This window comes from Halichoeres trimaculatus, unplaced genomic scaffold (genome assembly GCF_033239565.1).
Source record: "Halichoeres trimaculatus isolate MK-OKI-2021-1 unplaced genomic scaffold, fHalTri1.1 fHalTri1_scaffold_7, whole genome shotgun sequence".
NCBI lineage: Eukaryota > Metazoa > Chordata > Actinopteri > Labriformes > Labridae > Halichoeres > Halichoeres trimaculatus.
Window position 1 is genome coordinate 15974822 of NW_027437185.1, and position 15268 is coordinate 15990089.

Below are 15268 nucleotides of genomic sequence, written 5' to 3' on the forward strand. Positions count from 1 at the left end.
AGTAATGTCGCACTTTTTGCTCTCTGCCTGTTAAAAGATTTTCTTTCTTAATTATTTGTTATTTCAGTGTAAATAAAGAGACTGTACATTTTTCTAATTAAATATTGTATATACATTCCTGAATTAAAAAGGCTGCAACAATATGTGGATGTTCTGAGGGTTGTATTCTTAAAATGATTCAAATCCTTCTTTAATCTGGGATAAAGAGTCAGAGGCTGCTCATAATTCAGAACAAAAAGACCTTTCACAGCAGCTTACCTGTGTCAGGTTCAAAACTGAGGCTTAGCTGAAGGGGGGCTTTACATTGTTTCCTCTGAGTACGCTACTCATATTTTAATCAGATCTGAATACTTTATTTCTTACTCTATCTAAAGATACATAACTCCATGAGGATAAGCTGTTACAATAGATGTAAAATAGTCAGACTTTGATAAATAATATATGAATTTAACAATCTTGTAAAAATGCTTTACATAAATTGAGTATTATTCTAAAAACAGATTAGTCTCAGCTGTTGGATGTTTACATTATTGTTTTGCCTGAATTGTTTAAAATTAAAATAATGTGTTGAAGTCAGCATTTCCAACTTTTTAACAAGCCTTTTTGGTCCTAACATGAAAAGGAGTTTTGCAGCATATAAATATGAATTAATCTCTTCTATGCGTGGCTTTCTAATTACACATCTATTTAGAGCTGCTCAAGCCTGTAGTTTGATTGACCATCTTTAAATCAGGCACAGAAGGTTTATTTGGCACCCAGAGTAATTACAGCACCCCAGACTTAGTCTGAGCTGTGGGCTGTGTTTTTGGGGCCAGACTCATGCTGCTAGCACACTTCCAGTCCAGCAGCTAAGCAAACAGGCTGTGAGACTCCACATGGAGGGGCCTCAGTCTCTGGACCCTCATTGGTCCAGACAGGCTTGAAAGCGTCCATTGAGCCAGCGAGGAGGAATTTGAGGTACTAATGCCACTCTCAGGAGCAGGAATTTGTGGTAAACAGCTGACCACTCACTTTGCAGGCTCTGCCCTCTTCCTCCTGCCTCCTCTTCCTTCTTGGTCATTTATTTCTGCGTTCTTTACCTGTGTTGGACTAAATTTACCCTGACTTCATAAGACTCCAGATCATTCCTTTGGCGGTCATGTTTGGCTCACAGTGGAGGTTGTTGCTGTGTACTGTCCTTATTGGTGCTGTAATCTTTGAGTTAGGTAAGTGACTTTCTTCTCTCACTGAGCAGTTCTCTGAACATGTGTTCCTGTTACTACTAATGAGGGGAGGTCTAATTAATAAAACAACCCAGTTTACAGTAGATGTTTGCATCTGAGGGAGAGTATTTCACAGTTATCTCATTGTGTCATCATACAAGGAAAACGTTTTTCTCTCAAGTCAAAGAAATTCACATATGACTCTGTGTTTGAAGTTATCCATGTATCATGAGCTCTGTGTTTTGTGTAGTTTGCTGCCAAAAAGATGCCCAACAGAGGACCACTCCTGGGAGGAAGCCTAAGCAACACAAAGCCAAACCTGGGAAAACCACAAATAAAGAAGCCAGAGCAGCAACAGCCAAACCCAAGATCAAAGCTACACCTGCAGCCCCGGCACAAACTGTTCTCACACAGGTACTCACCTGGTACATTACATTATTTGATATACCGCAGGAGAATTCATCACTGCACTTAAGGACTAAACTAACAAGCTTCTAAAGTGAATCCTTCTTATCATCAAACAGAGGAAGTACTCCCCTCATTAATCCTGCAGCTATCAACATGACCTGTGTGTCTAGATCTACTGACTCCAGTAAACCTTACTAAACGTGGTGAAAAGACAAGCCTGAGGTCTCCTGTGATATCTAGAGGTTGTTAAACTGGTTCAGCTTCTTCTGAATAAAGTGTGCTTCAATTTATCTAACACATGACAACATATAATCTCAAAAACAAATGTAGAAAATTGAGTTTATCAGCACACCACTCCACAATTTATGCCGTAAATATGCCTCCTAATCACCATGTGGCAGTCGATGCTCATCACTTCTCAACACTGGCTCTTTAAGAGCCATTAACAGTTGTAGCAATAGTGCAGCCATTGACACAATCATTGATGATTTACTTGTGGAAAGCATCTTTTCCAGAGTTAAAAAGCTAAAACCATGACCTCATCACTCTGATATGGAGTCCCCCAGGGCTCAGTCCTTGGTCCACTTAAAATTTTTCACTTTTTTATGCAAAATTTTTAACTATAAAATTTTTTTCTTTCAGTTGCATTTCTAAACTTGCTTGTTAATAACCACTCCTGAGAGACGACAAGAATGTTTTACCCTTTGAGTCAGCATGTGGCCTGCGTGTACACCGTAAAACAACCATAACGCTTGCTGCACTCATTTATTGAACAACAGCACAAAAAACTTCAATACAATACGCTTCATTACCTGAGTCACATGACTAAGGGTCGGGAGACGCTAGGGACAGGAGCAGGCATCAAATACAGGAAAAACAAAACTAAGTGCTCATTGTTGAATGATAGGAAACACACATAAGGAAACATCTTTCATGCTCTAATATTAAGACTGAATTTTTTTTATCTGTTTGATCTAGGTCACAGAAAGACTTGATCAGTGCTATTTTTGTACAACTTTTTAACTCTATGTCTGAAATTCAAAGGTGCTAAACAAAGGGAAGTTTAAGAAAGTGGGAGAGACCATCAGTGTGCAGTCAGGAGACACTCTGGAGCTGCGATGCAGGGGCAAACCTGTGCAGTGGAGCGTCCCCCCGTACCTAGAAGAGGATGATGATGGGAGGCTCAGGTAAACTTCATGGTTGATAAATTTTTATTATCCATGCTGTGTCGTCAAGTCTTTAAACGGCAGATTTATATCAAACTTATGGAGAGTCAATATGTTCTTTGACCCTTTCCTGTTATTGCTCTGCAGAATGGTGCAACATGAGAGATATGGCGCTCTGACATTAGTCAACACTACTGGTGCAGACACAGGGGAGTACACATGTTATCCAATGTACTGTGAAGATACAGACTGCAGGAAGGAGTACAACAAAGCCATCAAAGTCTTCGTCTTCTTTCCCGGTACACTGAGTCTAATTTATTGATGCTTACACATCCACTTTTCTGAACAGCAGGCTTTATATCCCCTCATGCCTGATAGAAAGCCTTTCTACGCTCACTTATCTTATCATTAATCTGCTTTATCTCCCCCTATGCCAATCAGACCCACATGAACTTTTTGTTCCCTCGTCTGAATACTATGAGGTGATTCAGCTCAGATCCAACTGGCCCACAGTCCTCCCCTGTCAGGTGACGTCACCTGAGGCTAAAGTAACCCTGCACAGGGAGTTTCCGCCAGCAGAGCTGAAGGTGGATGGGAGCGAGATCTCTTTTGATGTCAGGAAGGGCATCACCATCCATCGACCTCGGGTTCACCACGCAGGAGCCTTGTACTGTGTCGCCAGTCTGGGCAACCTCAGGCAGAGCTCCACCAAGTACATGCTCATCTATGTCAACTGTGAGTGCTGCCACTGAGTTCTCTGTTTGCTCCTCACAGCTGAAACTCTAAGAATGTATGATAAACATTGAGTACTCTACAACCATAAGCCATCCAAGATGAAAGCCTGCTTTCATGACATGCAGGAGGAAAGTTACTACTTTAAGAAATTACCGCAGTCAATAAGAAACAAAATGATCATCTGTCTTTGGATGATTTCTTTCTGTGCTTCTAAAAGACTTAGTTTTAACTTCTAAACAAAATAAGGAATAATACTGCAACCAGTAATGGGTGAAAGACGTGTAACTTATTAAAGGTCCCATATTATGCTCCTTTTCTTCAGTTTAATATGGATCATTGATGTCTTCATGAAATGGTAGTAACATGTTTTGGTCCAAAAAGCCAATAAATCAAGCACAGCAGCATTGTTTCCAGGCTCTCATAGCCCCTCTGTTCAGAACGGTCTGATTTAGTGGGTGTGACCTTCATATGTAAATGAGCCACCGCTGATACCGCCCGCTCTTCCGCGTCACTGAGAGCGGCGCCTCAAGCTCCGAGTGCACAATGTTTAGAAAACAGGGAAGCTCGTTTACCCTAACAGGCTAAAACAACAGGCTAACCGCAGCTACAGTTAGCATCCTGAAGCTAACACAGAGACAGGGGGACACTGAGGAAAAGCTCTTACATCTGATCCACAGCACACAGCATTTAAAATACTCACATTTCCAGGGTCCGAGGTTTGTTGGTGGATGGTTGGTAATGTGCCTGGATTCAGGACCAGTCTATTCGCTAGCCCTCTGTTGTACTGTCCAAAGTTGGAAAAGCAGTCGGCCGTGAAGTGACTAGCACACACATGAACAGTTTTACTGAGTGTAGCTGGCACATTTCCTTCATAAATGAACTCTAGCCACTTAGTCTTGTCTTCTTCTGAGATGGGAAGCTTATAGACTTGCTCCTGATTGGTCAAAAAAGGGAATCACTGACGTCGGCAAATCCCCAAAATCCAAACAGCTCGTTTTAGGTCATGATTTTACATTCACAAGCACTACCAAGTACAGGTTTTGTCATTAGATATCACATTTTGTTGGCTGGGAGGAAAGCCAAAGACCCACAAATTTCACAAAAAAAAAAAAACTTAATAAATTGATTTTTGCATAATATGGTACCTTTAATATCAGTTTGTAAAACCAATGTTTTTTATTAAAAATCTGATATTGTGCAAAAAATGTTACTATGAATATGATTGTAGCAGTCCACTACACTTTTAAAATGAAAACAAAAAATATCTTTAACCAGTTGACCTGAAATAGGGAGAAAAAATTGATGTGTACAGCATACTGACTTGCTCAGTACAACAAAACCCATATTATCCAGTTTAGAAATATACTTTGAGATGATATTTCATAGGAAATCACTTGTTTCATCAGTATACTTTCATAACTTCTAGGAAGGTGAATAGCTTGATACTAGTCATCCTTTTGTAAACAAGTTTAAAGCATATTTTTGATACCAAGCCTTATTTGTCGTTGTCCCTATTACTCCCACAACTCTCATTGTCCACAAACACTTTCTAAAGCAGCTCCATTGCTGACTTTTAGTACATAAAGATATTACTAATTATACTACATTCAGGTTTTTAACTAAATATTCTAACCTTCTTTTTATATGAGTGAGGTGGTCCTTACAACTTTTTCTCAAGTTAAACTTTAACACTTAAAATTTGATATGCTAATTGATTTGTTGTGGCAACTTTATCGACCCATCTATCTTCTGTTTATTTTCATTTCTTTTTTGTCCAGGCAGATTTTAATACCAGTTGATTATAAAGTGGAGCTGCCACACCACAACAGCACCAAAGTACTTGATGTGTACAACATGAACACATCCTAAAATGCATTTAATAAAACAGATAAGACATTCAGATTCCTCACTAAAAAAGCAGATAAAGCATGAATTCCTCATAGAAATATATCTTGTTGAATCAGCACGCTCACTGCTTCACTCTCAAGTTATGGTTTCGTTTGACTTATTGAGCGTATTTCTTCAATACCTGTTTCAGATCCCATGGCGCCTCCTGCTCCAGTGATCCAGGCATCGTCGGGGTCAGTGGCAGTAGGAGAGAATCTGCAGGTCAGCTGCTCTGTGGTTGGAGAGCAGAACGTGGGCGTAGAGTTCACGTGGGAATACCCAGGACAGCAGGTCAGACACTCAGGAGGAGTGAAGAATCAGCAAAAGTGAACATTATGGTTAACTTTGCTGATTGGCTTGTACTGTGGAGGCATCCAACCCACGAGCTGCAGCACATATGGGCTTCTCATTATTTCACTTGTTAACACTGAAGCTGCAGACTAGATCACTCATTGTAAGAAGATAGCTCTTCTCTCGTGCTGTGCAGTTTTTTTTCCAAACTGAACCACACACCTATGCTTGTTGCAGATTGGGAGGCCTCCCTACACACAGGAGAGCATCACTCCAGTGGGTGGAGGAGCAGCTGGACAGAAATCCCAATCCGTCCTCCTGGTGGACGAGGTCAGGGAAGTGGACCAGGGGATCTACACTTGCACAGCCCAGAACCTGCAAGGAGCCAAATCAGTGTCCACCACAGTGAAAGTGGTTTCAAAGGCCAAACCTAAGAAACCGCAAATCGTCAAAACTAGAAAATAACACAAGGAGAGAGAAAGAGGGGGAAGAAGATAGGGTGTGACATTTTGTTCTGTTACAGTATGAAACAGCATGCTGTGAGTCACATATGAATGCATGATTTCAACAAAGCCTGTCCTTCTCCTTCTGTCACTCTGAGTCATGCATACACGCTGCAGAATTTCAGTGATAGATGAGGTTTTTGTTGTTTGGATGGGTGTACTGGACTTTGGATGGATGTTCTTTTGGGTAGCTGTAGATTTTCCACTTGTTTCTTTTTGTGCCTGAACTTGCCAAACATTATGAAATAGAAAATACAAATATAAACGAATAGTTTTAAAATGGATATCAGTGTATTGTCAAAGCAAAATGTCTGATGTGTTTGGTTCCAGCTTCTTAACCAATATTTCCTCAGTTCTTGTTTTAACAGTTTGTGAATAAACAGAATTAAACAAATTCTTGTAAAGTCTTTTTCAGCTTAATAAGACTATTATGAGTTTACCTCTGACGGCATAAGACGAGTGGTTGCATTAGTCTGTTCTGAGGTAAAGTGTGCAACAGTAGGATGTTTTGATTCCTCGACTCATTTTGCAGACTGACTCATTTCAGAACCACATAGATGATATTTTTGTATTACAACACTTAAATCTGCCAGTCTGCATAGACAGGGATATTCTAGCCAATGATAACGGTCACCATTGAAGTTTTTTAGCAAGCTAAACAGGTGAGCTGGAGTAGACAAAAATAAAGCAGGCTCTTGATGTAGTGAAAGAATTAAAAGCTTTTTACCACCACATAAAATAATGGAGAATTAGGAAGATTTCTATCTTAGTTAGTTTATGGCACAAGAGAAAATAAAAGTTGTAGAATGCAAATACCTAATTTTCTGCAATTTTTCTAGAAAAGTAAAAAAAAAAAGAAAAAGAAAAATCAGGATTATCATAGAGATATGTATTTTTATTTTTAATCAGAGAAGCTGAGGAAATGATGTTTGAGGTAACACTGAAATAAGGATCCTTAACTGATCATACATTAAAAAAAGAAAAAGAAAAAATGAATGAATTGAATAAAGTCGAGTTGGACCACGACCATGAGCTTATTTTGAGTAACAGGATATAATGACACATCATGTAGCCTACACATTAAATAATCATCATACAGTGCAGTTCTGAAACATTATAGAGGTTCAAAGTCAGCACTATTTTTGTAAAATGCAACTGTTTTAACTCAGGCTTAGGTGAATTTAACTTAAAATGTATAACTCCTCAAATCATAAGGGATTTTGAGAAGGTTTTGATTAAGGGACTTTTCTTTTCTCATCTTTTACAAATGATCAAATTAAACAGGTTTAAACAACACCATTGGTACACTGTGTTTGAAGTAGGCTACAAAAGATACTGAAGTTAACATACAACGAAGTAATTAAATGAATAAATAATATAAATAAATAAATAAATAAATAAATAAATAAATAAATAAATAAATAAATAAATAAATAAATAAGGAAGAAACTTTAGTTGAAGCCCCTTGAGAGGATCAGAAGACACATTGGGCATATAACATAAAACATCGATGGGACATTGACTAATTGTTAAAGGCTTCTGTTTTATTTTATTTATTTATTTTCTACTATATTAATCCTAGTCTGTTTGCCGTCATTGCTATTGCTCTTTTAGTTCAAATGCAGTATTTTACCTTACCGCTAGATGGCGTTGTTTCCCTTTCTGACCTGATCCGTGTCAGTCCCGTCACCGGGGAGCAGGCACATGTTCTCCAGCCTCTCGTGTTTCCTCTGACTCTGCCCTGCGCTGTTTAAACCTCCGAGAGGGAAAAGAAACAGTCTCACAGTGCTGCTGCCCCTGCACACCGCCAGCAGCTCCGCTCGAAGTCCTGGAAAATATCCTGTGGAGCCACGTAAACACACTTTGTTTCATTATATAACCGACAGACCCAACTGCAGCAGAGAACCAGAGCTGGTCCAAGAGATGTCCTGCATACAGAACATGGTGAGTGCCAATGTTTCCTCATCTTTTCGTGAGCTCTTCATGTCTGCAGTGCAAATACAGCCTGTATCAGAGTCAGAAGTAGAGGTGATCTATGGTTGATAGTTGTTTTGATCTATGGAGGTGGCATGCAAGAAACTTTTAGCACACAATATCTGAAGATATGAGCTGAGAGGTGTTTTACTGTGTGGAAAAAAAAACCTGGAAGAGAATGTCAGACTGTTACTTTCATCTGTGGATCAGTGTTGGCCGCTAAATCAGGGTTAATCCACAGACTTTGTTTTCACTGTTGTTCTTGGATCTGGAAGTGAGGGAGAAACTATAAAACGAGACTGATGGTTGAATGATCTTTTTATTTTGCCATTTATTCCCTGTCACTCTGCAGCTGTGGTGCCCCCTTAACTTTCACTGCAGTGTATTGAAAAAGTGTTTGGCTCTAAATGTTTGGGCTGACGCTCACACTCCAAGCTCTCTTTTGATGCTCAGGACTTCAGGGACAAAAGCTGTTTCTGTGTGTGAGAGTCAGTGTGTGTGTGGGTGGTGGGGGAGACACACCGGGCCAGTCTTGGGGACTTCCAGACTGTTGTCGTGGAGACCAGAGGCCACAGGTGACCTCTGACCTGAAGGCTCATGGAGCGTTGCAGGATGGGTCCTTTGAGCGCGGTGGTTATGGGGTGTGTGCTGACGTAAGTGAAGGAGCTCATCTGACAATAGAGAGACAAAAGATGTGTGAGTTGTTGTTGGAGACAGTGTGGTAACCGTTCCTGTTGTTTAGGGATAGATTATGGGAGACAGAGGTGAGACACTGTTGTGATATACTGCTGTCATGTGAACGTGGATGACCAGCCACTGCACAGCAATCACAAAGACAGTTTAATTGCTGTTTATGGTTAAAGCGAAGCATGCATTCCTGTGACATGAGGTGGGTGAGAGGAGGGAAGAGATAACACTGTGCCATCAGCTCTGCTTTATCATAAAGTGAAAAAACTATCAAAACCAATCAAGTTATGCAAAGTTGGAGCTGTGACAGTTCAAGCCAGGTCTTCAGAATATGTTATGTGCAATTAAGTCATTCATTAATGCAACAAATGAAGTGCCACAGGTTATCAGAGTGTGTCTTAGCTGTGATTCACTATTTCTGTGTATGCCTGCTCTTCTTTATGTTTCAATAAACTTGTGTGTTTGTAGCAGAATTCTTTCTTAATCCAAAATGATAAAAGAGAAACATTTATTTCTGAGGTTGGTCAATGAAGTCTGCTGAATGAGGCTGCATCAACACCAAGGTCTCTCATCTATTTGTAGGTAAAATGTACTCATGCTGAGTGAAAGCAGTGCTTTTTAACAAAGAACAGCTCTCCTTATTGTCCATTGTTATCGTTTAGACCTCCAAAAAGAGTTTATTGGTGATACTCTGAATGGTTCAAAAACAACATTTAGTGTGGCTAACATTAGCAGAGCTAGCACCACCAGCCCCCTGTTGTTTTTCCAAGTATATTTCCACAGGTCTGTGATTGTTTCATCAACCCTACATCAGGACTGGCTCCAAGATTATAGTTCTACATGCCAGTTTCCTTTAGCTATGGCATTGATCCATGCAAGCATTTTTGGTTGTTTGAGCAAAAAATTTTCAGTTACAAGGATCTGGAAGTTCAGCTTTTGATTGGTTCTGCTGAAAAATTTGACTCAAATCATCCTCAAGGCTCGCTCCATCCAGTGTTTTATGAAGACATGTGGTGTAGTTGTAATTTGGGTGAACTGACCCTTTAATTCTTCTTCTAAACCAGTGGTTCTTAACCTGGATTCGATGAGTTGGTCTCAGGGGTTCGGCGGAGCCTCCGCTGCAAGACACACCCAACTCATTGTGTCAGTTTGTTATGAAACACCCCGCTTGGCCATATTTTAAACCATACTATGTCGAGCAAAAAAAGAAAGTGGTCCGATGAATAGGTACAACATGGATTCACATGTATCAGCCTCCGATCTGCATGATTTGCAATGTGAAGTTGAGCAACTGTAGTCTCGCAGCAAACTAAAGGAAGTGGCACTTGCCAAGGTGAAGCCCCACATATCTGAACTGGTCTCTCAAAGACAGCAGCAGGAGTCACACTGATTTGCGGGTATGTAATTTGTTGTGAGTTCATGCACTGTGTTGGTTGTGTTCCTGGAACAAGGTGATGTTCATGCACGGTTCATTTTGTGCACCGGTAAAAAAAACATAAAGGCCTACCTATGCCTTGAATTTAAATGAATTAATATTATCTTTTTCACTAATAAAGGGTTCGGTTATTGCGCATATGAAACCGGTGGGGTTTGGTACCTCCAACAAGGTTAAGAACCACTGTTCTTAACAAAGTTAACCCTTTATTGTTGCTACATTGAAACAATCAGTTATTTTATCCTTTACTAATTGTGTCAGAAAGACATTCATTCCTGTAAATACAGCTTCATATGCTGTGGATCTAAGTTTAAAATCCAATGAGGAAAAGTGAATTTGAAAGTTAAGTAATTAAATATCTACAGTGGCGTATAGTAAACATTTAAACTGTCATAACTTGTGATATCAGATGTTATTATTCAGAGTATTTCAAAGAATTTTGATGAGTTGACCTGAAGGAAAACTAGGGATAAATTGACTTGTATATTTTTGATTCTGGTCTCTTTTGCTGTATTTTTGACATCTATTATAGCTGGCACATTATCAGCGTTGACTGAGTCATGGAGCTGGATTTGTCAGTCTCTCAGAGCTCATCTGTTTGCTGTAAGTGTTTTGAAAGATTTTTGACGACAACAAATCAGCATGGTCCATCTTTGTGCTGCTCTCCTCTCTGCAGAGCCAGTCGGACAGCTGATGTGATGTCTTCGTTCAGCTGTGTGAGCTCCCAGGGGGCTGACACTCCCCTGCGTGTGTGTGTGTGTGTGTGTGTGTGTGTGTGTGTGTGTGTGTGTGTGTGTGTGTGTGTGTGTGTGTGTGTGTGTGTGTGTGTGTGTGTGTGTGTGTGTGTGTGTGCATACTACATCTCCTTAAATCACTGGCAGCTGATGAAACACTAATTCTGCTGCATGCCTCGATGTCTGCTGACCATTTGCTTACGGTTGCTTGCAGAGAGAGAAGAGGGAACAACCTAATTTCCATCAGGCACTCTTATTTTCATAAACTTCACGTCATCTTGATCCCACAGAGTGTTTATGTCTGACCTGATTCAACTTTAAGAAAAGTTCCAGAAATTATCTCGACCTCTCTGAAACCAAGTATCATTTCTCTTCAGTGAAAGACAGAAATAGCACACTGTTTTGCTCTTTTCTTGTTGCGTGTAGGTGAATAGTGGGTCAGTCATGCATACTGCAGTCCAGATGGTGCAGCAGGGAGAGCACAGTTGTGAAGGCCCTGACAGAGATTTCCCCTCCGGCAGGACAGTTAATCAAACACTTAACAGCCCTTCTTTCCTCTCCCTTAAACTTTGTTCCTTTCACTCCTTGGATTATCCTCCCCTGGCTCCTTGTTTTATCATTGTTCACTCCCAGTCTTTGGCTTATCCTGTCCCCCTTTCCACTCTCTCCTCTGTCTGTCCTCATCTTATAGACTCTGTATAGACAAGGCCATGCATGATTGCTCAGAGAAGAAAGTGTGATGCTCTCACACTTAGAGCTTTCACTCCTCGGTCATCCCTCTGCCTGTGGCTGCCCTGATACGCTCTCTGAGCCGTCTGTCGCTGCGATTAAAGCTTGGCCTGGTTAATAAAATCACTGTGGGATTTGGCTGGGTGTGCAGGGCTGCCAGTCTGGGTTCTGCTACAGTCTGATGTGAGGCTGTAACAGTAAATACCACCTCATCACATCACATCTGTTTACAGCAAGTAGAAGTAATAGAAAAAGTTTAACAGATAAAGTTTGAACAGGACAGCGTTGACTTTCCAGTCCACTCAGGTTCAGTCTTGGGTCTTGCACAAGTTTGACAGCAGCTCACGTTTGTTTGGCTTCAGTAAAACATTGATTTACTCTGCACTAATTTGGCTGGGACACATTTTAGGGCTTTAGCGTTGTTATTTTTCAAGTGCCGAGACAGACAACACACCCATGTTAATCATTACCTGAAAGTGACAGGTGTTTCCTTATTGCTGAAGATTGATCTTGAAGAGTATGTTTCCATTCAAGACTTGTCTCCCGTCAGACAACCGTGAGTAAATAAAAGATCAGATACTGTTTGTTCAATGAATGCCTTAAAGCTGCCTTAACTTTAAGCCAAAATGTGCTACAATGAAAGCTCAGTTGACAATGTGCAATGAAAAAAGAGACGTTTAAAGTGATGAAACCATGACACATTGTTTACTAACTCTGCAGCGCTGTACAGAGATTTTGCTCATTTTCAGTTTAACACTCTGCAGCTTTGCATCTGTAGTTTTGTCTTTGCTGGCTTTTTTGTTTTGCAAAAGCCCTCCAGCCTGATTCTGCTACCTGCACAACACCAACTGGCAGATACAAAGGGTTAGTATGTGAACAAAGTGGAACATAAAGCTACTAAAGGGTCACTTTTTTTATCATGGGAGATGGAGGCGACCAAGCCAGAGATAAAGGAGAGCGGATTTTGGAAATACATTCATGGAGTGTACAGAAACAGGCTCCCAGATGTACGTCACTTGGGGTTCATGCAAGGTACTGTTTGCTAACACATGAGTCTGAGCAACTTTATGAACTCAAGTAGTTAAACAAAGGATGACTTCCCCTGTGAGAAGCTAAAAGCTGCAAGAAAAACCCAGTAAAATCATTTTCACAAACTGACAGGAGGAAAAGCTGTAAGCAGGTTGATGATATATAAGAGTAGGTGTGAGTATGCATGGGTGGATTCGGCGTAATGAGGATCTAGTTCGGTGGCCCACATGCTTTTTTCTGTCAATCAAAGTTTCTTGTTTTGCCAGATGGACCGAATCTGCTATATGCTTAATATTTAATGGCAGCAGAGTCTGTTCCCAGTGTTTTCTGGGTTGTTACTGGCTGTATGATTGCCCGACTTGGCAACACACTGAACAATGGTTTGAACCTCATGGGACAGGAGGGACCCTCTGACCTTCACAGGGGAAAGGTCTGTGAGTGTAGGAGGGTGGACAGACCCCTGCGGGTGCTATTGTCTCTGAATGTCAGAAACTTGGAGGGCAGACGGAAATAACCGCCCTCTCCTGCTAACTCGGACACCATCATCTCGTGACTATTGTGTTGTTAACGAACGCAGCTTTTTTTCCCCTGGTGAGCCAGTGAGCTCATGTGTTTACCTCAGCCTTATCGTTTCCTTGTGTTTTTATTGATCGCCGTTATCTCGCGTAAGGCGCGTTCGCACTCACCTGCCTCCTATAGATAGGCTATCATCAGAAACCGTCACCCTGTGTGTGTGAGTGTTAGGATGAATTATGTGTGAGCAGAGTACTCAGCACTCGTCTCTTTTATTTAGTCTGAAGAGTTGTAGCGTTGCAGAACAAAAGGCCACGAGTCACAGCCCTCCTCTGTGAGTGGGCATTGTTGTTTATTTATACCTGTGTGAACAAGTAGCATGTGTTGCAGCAGCTCTTTTCTCCTGAACAGCATTATGTTTACTGTCACATCATGTTCTCCATAAAATCAACACTGAGGACTTGAAGGTTTCAGGCTGGTAACACAGGTGGTGGAAAAATCTTTTGGGCATGACATTGTTACAATTGTCTCTTTGGAGTTGTTTCCGGGCTAACATTTTGATAGAGATGTGTCAACGAGTACGCCTCAGGGTAAGGGTTGATAAGTAGATTTTATTACCAGAGATGTCTTACCATTGGTTAGCTGTGTCATACCACTATGGGGTAAGTTAAAATACACTTTGGTTGCATTATGTGCTTATGATAAAGAAATATCAGAGAATATGAAGGCTGTGTCTGTGTTTTTTTGTTTTTTCGAAACTGACCAATCGGGCTTTGTCCTATGCAGGAAAAACTTTTTGAGTGGAGAGCAAATGGCAAACACATTCCAGCCTAATGACACAATTGCTGCAGTTTGAGGGGGTCTGACAGTAACTTGTGCGTCTCTGTAAAAAAAAAAAGATATCTGTGTACAAGTGGCTGACAACAATCTTAAATCAAAAATGTTTAAACAGAGCAGCAAACCTGCTTGATGCTATGTTATAAAATCTATTTTTTAAGTGTTACTAAAAGGTTGAGCTGACCACCATTCAGCAAACAAGCATTAAAAATGTTTTGGTCTCCTGTTAAGAACAGGCCCCAGGCTGATGCTACTAGCTCTACTAACATAAGCCACACTCCATGAACCTGTTTACATTGTAAACCTCCCTTGTTTGGCCTTTTTATATAAACTATGTTAAACTCTTCTCTCTGATGTTTTACCTTGACCCTTACCTTTAGACTTGCTGGTCTTTTGAGCATATCTGTGTATGATCTGTTCTTGTTGAAGTACTAACTAAGTTAAGATACACATCAGGCACAGGTGAATAACTGTAGAAAAAGTTTTTGTAGATGTTGTTTTTCAAAGAACCAGCCATCCAGTGTGCCTCCCGTGGCTGCTTCTTGTAATTTAATGTTCTGAAGAGCTTAGACAGAGGAAATGAATCCAGCCCTGGTTGTCGTCTCATCTTGTTGACTGGTCAGAGGGGAACAGTGTCCTCTCTGTGTTTTCTGTCTTGTATTTTCATCCTGAGATCTCTACATTCCTGTCCTCCCCTCGTCTCGCTGCCATCACCACATACAATCACGTACTGCACCTTCACCTCTCCTTCAGGTTCCCACAGCTTTTACTTCTTTGAGCTGCTCCGTCTGTCAGCTGGGAGACTTACAACAGAGAATCTGTGGAATCTGAGACTGGATATGCCCGTGGGGCCCTGAGGTAGAGTCAGGGATACAGCAGCACCTGCCCAAGTGTTCTGTTTTGCTGCCAGACTTTGATGGACTTTGCCCCTTTTTTCATTTTTTGGCTGATTTTTCATCAAAATGCGCGAGCGGGTGCCACAACAAACTCCACATTCATGCCCTGGGATGCCTTTAGAAGCTTGCCAATCTCTACATTGTGCATCTCTTGTTGGCTCGGTGCTTTATTAGCTGGGATTCCTGTGTGCCCACCAGTGGAGCCAGCTTTAAGAAGTCCAGATACCCCGCTCACTATGATC

At 41.0% G+C, this 15268-nt stretch overlaps 2 protein-coding genes across 2 annotated transcripts in view; both read left to right on the forward strand.

Moving 5' to 3' along the window:
- Positions 1–932: 932 nt before the first annotated feature.
- On the forward strand, positions 933–6494 carry LOC141793696 (platelet-derived growth factor receptor-like protein). Its single transcript, XM_074674529.1, has 7 exons — positions 933–1205; positions 1453–1616; positions 2655–2797; positions 2924–3075; positions 3218–3511; positions 5550–5689; positions 5927–6494. Exons 1-7 carry the CDS (start codon positions 1139–1141, stop codon positions 6152–6154), a joined length of 1188 nt encoding a protein of 395 aa, XP_074530630.1. The 5' UTR covers positions 933–1138; the 3' UTR covers positions 6155–6494.
- A 1401-nt stretch (positions 6495–7895) lies between these two features.
- The window catches only part of n4bp3 (NEDD4 binding protein 3), a 28472-nt gene continuing 21099 nt past the window's right edge, over positions 7896–15268 (forward strand). Inside the window, exon 1 of the mRNA XM_074674901.1 lies at positions 7896–8136. The gene's annotated coding sequence lies outside the window, so the exon portion shown is untranslated. The remainder of the gene's footprint in view (positions 8137–15268) is intronic.